The sequence below is a fragment of the Frankliniella occidentalis genome, unplaced genomic scaffold (assembly GCF_000697945.3).
Source record: "Frankliniella occidentalis isolate FOCC.00 unplaced genomic scaffold, Focc_3.1 Scaffold37, whole genome shotgun sequence".
Taxonomy (NCBI): Eukaryota; Metazoa; Arthropoda; class Insecta; order Thysanoptera; family Thripidae; genus Frankliniella; species Frankliniella occidentalis.
In genome coordinates, this window is record NW_026267167.1 from 806,977 (window position 1) to 815,843 (window position 8,867).

The 8,867-nt window shown below is 50.6% G+C and overlaps 2 protein-coding genes across 4 annotated transcripts in view; one reads left to right on the forward strand and one right to left on the reverse strand.

The window, feature by feature from the left end:
- LOC113217568 (arrestin domain-containing protein 4-like) overlaps positions 1-4,272 on the forward strand; it is an 8,117-nt gene extending 3,845 nt beyond the window's left edge. The window contains exons 1-6 of one of the 3 annotated variants that reach the window (XM_052266304.1): positions 1,174-1,395; positions 1,586-1,669; positions 1,878-2,173; positions 3,491-3,673; positions 3,757-3,948; positions 4,059-4,272. In XM_052266304.1, the coding sequence (XP_052122264.1) occupies positions 1,290-1,395; positions 1,586-1,669; positions 1,878-2,173; positions 3,491-3,673; positions 3,757-3,948; positions 4,059-4,238 (1,041 nt within the window). In that variant the 5' untranslated portion in view covers positions 1,174-1,289 and the 3' untranslated portion in view covers positions 4,239-4,272. Of the gene's footprint in view, positions 1-1,173; positions 1,396-1,585; positions 1,670-1,877; positions 2,174-3,490; positions 3,674-3,756; positions 3,949-4,058 lie in introns of those variants that run through there. The other 2 variants (XM_052266305.1, XM_052266306.1) reach the window with 2 other exon arrangements.
- A 125-nt stretch (positions 4,273-4,397) lies between these two features.
- LOC113217579 (maternal embryonic leucine zipper kinase-like) overlaps positions 4,398-8,867 on the reverse strand; it is an 8,517-nt gene continuing 4,047 nt past the window's right edge. Inside the window, exons 11-14 of the mRNA XM_026437536.2 lie at positions 8,723-8,807; positions 5,883-6,045; positions 5,490-5,593; positions 4,398-5,362 (exon numbers count right to left, since the gene is read on the reverse strand). Of these exons, the coding sequence (XP_026293321.1) occupies positions 5,149-5,362; positions 5,490-5,593; positions 5,883-6,045; positions 8,723-8,807 (566 nt within the window). The 3' untranslated portion in view covers positions 4,398-5,148. The remainder of the gene's footprint in view (positions 5,363-5,489; positions 5,594-5,882; positions 6,046-8,722; positions 8,808-8,867) is intronic.

An 8,867-nucleotide genomic window follows, 5' to 3' on the forward strand; every position in this document is an offset into this window, starting at 1 on the left:
CTGCCTACCCCGTAGGCGCTCACCTTGGCCGACTGGACGGCGGGCCGTGGCGGGGCGAGGCGGGGCGGGGCGTGGCGGGGCGAGGCGGGGCCGACGCCGTGCGCCTTAGTGCCGTCCAGCTTACGCCTCGGGGTGAGTGAGGCTGTGCCTGACGCGGTACAGCGAGCGCTCGATGGATCCCCGAGCAGGCCTCGCGCCGGCCTTGGTTCGCTCTTGCGACAGACAGCACGACAAGACGGTCAACACCACGAGGCCCCGGCAAGAAGAGCACGCTCGCGGCACGCCCCTGTGAGAGAGAACAACGAAGAAGCGCGCCGGGCAACAACGCAAGAATATTTTTGGCAGATGATACCTTACATATTTTCACTACATATAAAGAATACATAAGTAACTTTAAGCTGTCAGCTAGCTACAACTCTCGATCAGCAGGAGAGACAACGAAGTGCAAAACCAGATATTAGTTTTTGTGCGCTGGAGGAATGGCGTCCGAGTGAGTGTCGCGCTAGGCCCCTTCATTTGCCGTCTAACAATACTGCGCAAGGATGGGCTCCTTGCTCCTTCCCTGCCCAACAATACGACGACGCCGTCGGTCGCCCTGCCCGTCCCGAACGTCCTCCTCTACACCACTATGCCGCCGAATGCCGAATCGCAAGATTGCAAAGTAACCAAAAACAAATTCAAAGCAGCTAATAAGAGAAAAAATAAGAACATTAGCCTATTAATACACTCTAAATGTCAAGGGACAATTTTGTCCGTAGATTTGCTACGATTTCGTGCACATCCAGAAAGGATGCAATTTTGTTCCCTTAATTGGACAAATTGTGTGAAGTTTCACACAATTTGTCTAGTTTTAGGAACAAAATTGCATCCTTTCTGGATGTGCACGAAATCGTTGCAAATCTACGGACAAAATTGTCCCTTTACATTTAGAGTGTAAATTTGTATCATCTGCTTTCAAGGTCGATTCTACATTGAGATTTTTTTGTGAAAAAATTCTTATTTCTTTCCCTTTTTATCAGGCCGGGCGTGTGCCGCGTTGTCCGGCGCCGGCCACTATCGCCCTCGTGCCGATGCGTCACTCACGTGTGGGTGGTGTCATCATCGGGGTCCACGCGGCCAGGTGGGCCTTATCCACCACCACTATCCCAACACGGCCAGAGATATAACAGTGCCGATTTCCGCCGTGGCGTCAGTCTGTTTTCGTGTGTCGGTGGACGGCGTCGTCGTCCTTGGCTCCGGACGTGGCAATCGTCGTCGTCGTGCACCTCGATCGCCACACGGCTCATACCATGTCCGTCATCATCGTCTACGACAGGCCGAGCGCCGAGTACCTCGCGGGGGAGACGGTGACCGGCAGGGTCATCGTCCACCTCGACCAGCCCACGTCCATCAAAGGTGGGCGACGACGATATCGGAAAAAAAAACTGACGATTTTTCCAAGATGTGCTGAATGGGCCTCGAAAATGATGGTCCTGTTTGTTTGACACCTTTATGACATCTGAAGTCGCGCGCTCCGATAATCGATTCGATATCGCATGCGAGTGTGGGTTCGATCTTAAAATCATTCTTGCGGTCCACATTGCAGAGATCACGCTAAGACTCAAGGGTGAGACAAAGTTGGACGGCGTCCTCGCCCTGCTCAACCAGATGACGGCGGTCGGCACTATATGTAGGTCTACATTAACATCATTCATCATCATCATTATCATTCATTCATCATTCCCTTCGTCCATTCATTCGTTCATTCATTCGTTCATTCATTCGTGCATTCATTCGTTCATTCATTCATTCACTCCCTCATTTATTTGTGAATTCATTCGTTCATTCATACCTACCGATTTTTTCGCTAAATCCAACCCCCCATCCTCCTGTCGCAGTGCGTCTGGTGAACCCCCCGCACGAGATCTTCTACAAGAGCAAGACGCAGCTCCTTGGCGGCGGCGACAAGCCCAAGCACCAGGACACGAAGCTCGAGCCGGGCACCCACGCGTACCCCTTCGAGTTCACGCTCCCGGCCACGGTCCCCAGCTCCTTCACGAGCAAGAACACGGGCCGCACGCTCTTCTCGGCCAAAGCCCTGGTGCGCTGGGACAAGGCGGACGACCAGAGCGCCGAGTCCGAGATGATCGTGTTCGAGCCCGTGGACCTCAACCTGCTACTGCCGCACATCGCGGTAAGGTTCATGTTCGTGAGGACAGCTCCTCTTCTGCAGTCGTTAGATGGAAATATACCTTACTGCCTTCAATCAGCTTCCGAAAGTTGTCACGGTGGCGTCGAGGTTAGAGGCGTCAACTTCGGAGCAGCAGGTCTTAGGCTCAATTCTCGGTAACGTCTGAATTTGCATTATTAGAAGTAGTTATTGTTATGAAGTATTCAGAGGGTCTCTCCTTTAAGCATCATCGCCGTTGCTTCAGGGTTGTTCGTCTTCATTTGCAGCTAGGTGGCTTCTTCAGGGTGGTCCACAGACCCCCTTCCTTTATTTTGCTTCTAGTGTACCGGATGCAGCCGGTGCGGCCGGGTTGCATACTCGCACGGGGCCGTATGAGGCGAAACGGCGAGCTAGGGTCGGCAAGCCCGTCCACACGCCTGCATCTGGTGCGGTATAAGCTCTGTGGACCACCACCCTGCCCCTGCCCACTGATAAACTAAGTGTTCAACTGCTCAACACTTGTAAGTGTGCAACTGCAAGTTGAATACTTGAAAGTGTCCGACTACGTAGTTGTACTACACTTGCAAGAGTTAAACTCGGTAGGTGTGCACTTGCAAGTGTGCAACTTCTCTGTTGAACACTTCCATAGATTGGACGCTTACTGTGTAGGAAGTGCTCAACCGAGGAGTTGCACACTTGCAAGTGCTCAACCGAGGAGTTGCACACTTGCAAGTGCTCAACCGAGGAGTTGCAAGCTTGCAAGTGCTCAACCGAGGAGTTGCACACTTGCAAGTGCACACCTACCGAGCTGCACACTTGCAAGTATTCAACTTTCAGTTGCACACTTGCAAGTATTTAACTTGCAGTTGCACACTTAGAAGTGTTGAGCAGTTGAACACTTATTTTATCAGTGCATATGGCTGTTCGCACGGGAGTGTACGCTCTTTTCTCCAATCACATATTTTCAGGGCAAATGGCCCATTTTACCCAGAAACTCGTCAAAAAAAAATTGTTCCATTTACCAACGAGACCTCCGATCAGTGTGCGCTCATTTTAGAAGTGAGATACGGCTCTGGAAATATGATTGAGTTGGGAAGTCGAGGGAGAAAGGGATTCCTGATGAAAATGGCAAAATTTATTTGCAATTATTATTTGTATTTATTTACTTTTAGAGTGTGAAAGGGAGGGGGAGGGGTGCGAGGGCATTTCATTAGGTACCTCTCGAATATTGAAGATTCCGCGACCTCGTGCTGCACCTGCACGTACGTCGCGGCGCTCTCTCCTAATCTCTTATAAGTGCCACGAACCACACAAACACTTTAATCTCCATGCTTTTCCCAGGAACCCTTCGCGAAGACGGACAGCAAGTACTTCTGGACCCTGGGCAGCAAGTCGGGGCCCCTCACCATGAGCGTCAGAGTGCCGAGCCAGGGGTACGTCCCCGGCGAAACCATCCCATTCGAAGTCGAAGTCGACAACAAGAGCACCTTCGTCGTGCACAGAGTGGAGGTTGCAGTGAGCCAGGTGACGTACCGTTGTCATAAACCCCATCGTTGCTCCAGCTACTGCCACTCGTGATCGAACAAGGTGTTGACATTCTCCTGCAGCACGTCAAATACTACTTCAACTTGCGGAAGGTCCCTGAATTCATTAAAGTTGCGAAAGTGGAGCTCGAACACAGCCAGGTAAAAGGCGGCGAAGCGAAGGCCTTCAAGCACAGCATCACCGTACCAGAGAGGACGCCACCGACCGTCCAGAACAACAAGTCTAAACACGTCAAGTGGAAATACTTCCTGACGGTAAGATGTAACTGGTTTTTTTTTAAAAATTTTATTTTTAAAAGGGAGGGGGGGGGGGAAGCAAAAGTAGTAGTGGACCCAATGACTTAACTTTCACAATATTTTCTTAGGCAAATGCCGTGGTCGACCAGGGTCACATAAACCTAAGAGTCTCGGCGCCCATCGTGATCGGCACCCTCCCCGTAGGAGCAACAGGAGGACGCGCGGAAGTCAAAGGTTCACCAACAAGTCCACCTCCGTATTCCAAAGCTGATCAAGTTTCATCAGACTTCATCAAAACTTTAATATAAAAATTCCTTAATAAATAAGTCAAAACACTAAAAAGTTGCTAACGAAGGCAGTGCGTATAGTGTGTGCCGCTCGTACTCGAATCATCGTCCTAATTCCGAAACCTAGATTCTGTACAGCTGTGCCAGATGGAAAGGGATGAGCAAGAAATATGACCGCGGTAGATTAAAAATATACATATATCAACTTTAATGAAATTTTTACAAAATATCAAAATGATAAAAGGCACTTTTTTGAATCACAGTGTTTTCATAAGATGGGTACATGAGAACACAAGATGATAACTTGCATTGGTAAAACAAAGAGGAATAAAATTGAATATGTCTAAGCCACCAAGGGAAAGTAACTAAACATTCTACATACATATGTTACACGAATAAAATACGAAGAAAACCCCTACAGTAATGGAAAAAGCCGCATTCTGATGAAACAATTTTCAAGTTCAACATATGGTTCTTGTCAACATATTTATATAAAATATGATGATAGAATTGACACAAGAATGAAAACGAACATAGAAAAATTCCATCAAAGTAATAGGGGACCAAAAGAAAGACCAAAGTTCGAGTGATCGATTATATATAAAAGCATTTTTGACACCAAACATGAACTTAAATAAATAGTCATTCATACGGTGGTTTTATAATAATGCGGAGAGAGCCTCCCCATCAAAATTATCTATAATGTCACTTTAATGTCAACTTGTAAAAAATTATGAGTTTCACCGACTAAACAATGGCAGATCAGACTTCAAAGGACAGAACTAAGGCACCAAAGGTTTGTGCCTTAGATTTTCACGAAAACAGAACCTTTTCCACGCCGAGTGGAAAAGAGATCTTGTAAATACTATGAGGTAGTACAAATACATTTCTGCCAGGTGTGACAGCCCAATGTACTTTTACACGATACAATTCAAATCTTGCGTTGTTGCTGAGCGAGTGCCAGCACTTCCTCGCAGACGCGCTTGTAGCACCAGGCGTCTCCCTTCAGCCTCTTACGTCTGATGCCAACGACGGGCGGGGGAGGGTTGCGAACGGTTTGCGAGCAGGTCTGAATGAGGCAAACCTCGAGCTCAAAGGAGAGTTGGTGACCCTTCTCGGCGTCCACTTTGCCACGCAATGTAAACCTAAAAAGACGAAAATTCCACAATTCAGAGCTCCGTTTTTCAGAGCCGACAAATAGGCAAACCGAAAGAAAAGAAAAAAAAAACTTCAGAAAGTAAATTGAAGGTGCAAAAACCGCAGATCACTGACCCTTTCTGTTTGCAGGTGATGCCCTTGCTCGCCAGCGCCTGGAGGAGCTCCTGCAGCACCTCATCGGGGTCGCTGTGACTAGCCGTGGACACGTTGCAAAGCCCCTGCAACCGAGACACACGTTCAGATTGCTTGCTTAACACGTGGTAAAGAGGGGTCAGCAATGAGATGCCGGTCCCACACTGTTTTAAGGGGGCATACAAATAGTAAAGGGGTCCCTGAAAGGATCAGAACCGTCATCGGAGTCCATAGGGGACCCCGTGATATTTGTAGCCAAGGGGTAAGAAAAAAGTTGTAGGGTCCTGCAGACTCCAGCCCTGATCCTTTTGCGACCCCAAACTATTTGTACCCCCCGCGGGAGTCGTACGTGCTGCCTACGCTGCGGGCGCTCACCTTGGCCGACAGGACGGCGGGCGTGGCGGGGCGCGGCGCGAGCGGGCTGACGCCGTCCGCCAGCGTGCCGTCCAGCTTGCGCCTCGGGGTGAGGATGTGCCTGACGCGGTGCAGCGAGCGCTCGATGGAGCCCCGCAGGCCGCGCGCCGGCGTGGGCTCGCCCCTGCAACAGAAGGAACGACGAGGCGGTCAACAAACGCAACGACACACCCGGAGGACCGGTGGGAGGACGCCCCTGTAAGAGAGAACGACAAGGCGGTCAACAACGCACAAATATTTTTTGAAAAATGTCCCAATTTTTTCCTGAGAAGTTTTATTTCTTTTCAATTTTTCTGGCAACATTTCAATTTTTTGTTTTTTTCTTCCTCGGCAAAATTTTCAGACTTAAAAATCTCTACACCCTGGACCCCGCTGCGGACTCCGGCGGCCGGCCTCCTCTCCTCTCCTCTACTATACTATGGATTTGCATGTGGCTTCCGCCGGGCCTGGCCGCGTCCGGGAGCGCCCCCTCCGCGGGCTGGGCAGGGCTGGGCTGGGCTCTGGGCCCGGCTGCTGGGCACGGCTGGGCCGCGGTCAGTTCGGACGCGGTGGTCCCCCTTCCGGCCGCGCTCGTACATCAGCCGCAAAACAATCGGCACTCGCTATATTGGAGCACAAAAGGGGGGAGCGCGCGGCATCGAAGCGACGACAGGCCGACATCGATGTCGAAAAATGGTCGAATCGCTCTTATTGAAATGATTTAGAATTCCATACATTGTTCACGTCTAGACATCGATTGATCGCCCTGGCACCGAAAGTCGTCGACGTCGATTTTGATATCCGCGACGTTCTAAGTTTCCCCCGCAGGTGGGGACAACCGCACCCCACCCCGCCCCGCCAGGCCCTAAGATTGCATTTGGCCTTTGACGCTCGGGAGGATGAGGATTGTAAAAACGCTCGAGTTGACACACTATGAGCACCTGGAACAGACTTACGGACACAATACGCCCACCTCGACGCCCACTTATTCTTATAGACTAGATGCGATAAGCTTGCAGAAATTATGGCTCAATAAGTTCGCCCGCCCCGCTAAAGCTCGGGAAAGCCCTGCGCCCTGCCGATCCCCCCACCCCTCCCCCTTTTCCCCATTTTCTCTCTCTCTCCGAAAAGCTGAACGGGCGGTCATATTTATGCAGGGCGAGGTGGGGCGGCTGCTGGGGGTGCGGGTGACACTGCGCCCGCCGTCGTGAGAACAGACGACGTGATCTGGAGAGGGGGGTGGGGGGAGAGGAAGGGTGGTGGAGAGTGGAGGAGGAGTGGCCGAGGAGGGGTGGCTTGTTTTAATCTGCGTGGCCAGGCAGCGTGAAATATAGTGCGAGATGGATGGGGAGGGTCCTGCGGAGTGACGGAGCCCCTCCCCCTCCTCCATTCCGTTTCCTCCTCCCTCCTCCTCTCCTCCTCCCGTCCCCTCCGCTCCGCTCCCGCTGGTAGCTGCGGTCACTTCCCCACCTAGAAAGGATAGCTATCCTTTCTAGCTTCCACGTAGTCGTAGTCTCGTGGTTTTCACGAGGGGTCCCCCACTATAAAACTCGCGTTGTACGAGAAAAAAATATTCTCATTTTAAGCAGTTGATACAGTGTTCCCTCGATATAGATACGCGATTTGGGCTTCGCCACGGATCTATATCGAGTGAACCCAGGTAGGGCGTGGGTACCTCGCCTGGGCGGGGCTCGGGGCAGAGCCGGACCCTCCGGCGCCCAGCTGCTAGGGGATTAGCGACCGGCGGGGAGAGGTCTAAGCCGGGCCGTTCGCCTGTTCCGATCGAGTTATGTTCTGTTCGAAAAACGTTCATTATGTTCATTGCACCGTATTGCTTTATTAAAAACATTGTTTTCCGTCCAAACCGCATGCCTAAACTCGAATTTTGAGGTTTTTAGCACAGGTTGCCAAATAACGGCTAAAAACCTCAAAATTGGAGTTTAGACATGCGGTTTGGACGTAAAAAAAATGGTTTTTAAAAAGCAATACGATGCAATGAACATAATGAACGTTTTTCGAACAGAACACAACTCGATCGGAACAGGCGAACGGCCCGGCTTGGACCTCTCCCCGCCGGTCGCTAATCCCCTGGCAGCTGGGTGCCGGACCGTCTCATCACTTGTCAGAGCTCAGTCGCCTCTCGCCCGCCTACCCGGAGTGGTGGGGATGACTCGCGTATCTATATCGAGGTAACTATATCGAGGGACCACTGTAATTAAGCCACTAGAAACTTTAATCCATGTGAACAATGTTGTAAAGCATGCTGTAGAAAAAGTGCCCAATACCCTCTGAACTTATTTGATTCAATTCGAGTGCGGTGTACGCCCTTCGTCTGATAATGCAACAATAATCACGTATAGAAATGTGCGACAAACGATTGTTGCTTCGACAAAAACGTTATGTCGGCAACATTTTCAAAAGTGTTATTTTCTTTTTCTGGCCAATTCCAGATCGTACAAATTGCAAAAAGTCATCTGTTGTTTTGATGTCTGTTGTTTCTTTTTCTTTCTTTTTTTTTATTAAAGAAAAATAGCTGCTACAAAAATACTTGTCTTCGAAATTGTTGCCAATATTTTGCTCGAACAGTCAGGCAACAAGTTGTTTGTAAGAGGTGGCTCACTAACGCCGCATGCTTTCGTAGTTATACTGTACCGCATGCACGCGTGCGAGCGGTTTGCATACTGGCGCGGGGCCATGGAGCCGTATGAGCATCGAGGGGATGGGCACGCGACCAGTGCATGTGGTATAGTACAACTACGAGAGTATGGTTTTGTGTTTTTCTCCCTTCCACACATTTTGTTTTTCCCGCGCGAAGTACTCACCTGTCTGGCGTGGGCGTGCAGGGCGCAGGCGTGGCGGCCCTGCTCGCGGGCTCGGGCGGTGGAGGCGCCTCCCTCCGAGTGCGGCCTGCAAAATAGTTCGAGTGATTACGGGAGAGCAAAGAAAGAGAGGGGAGGGAGGGAGGGA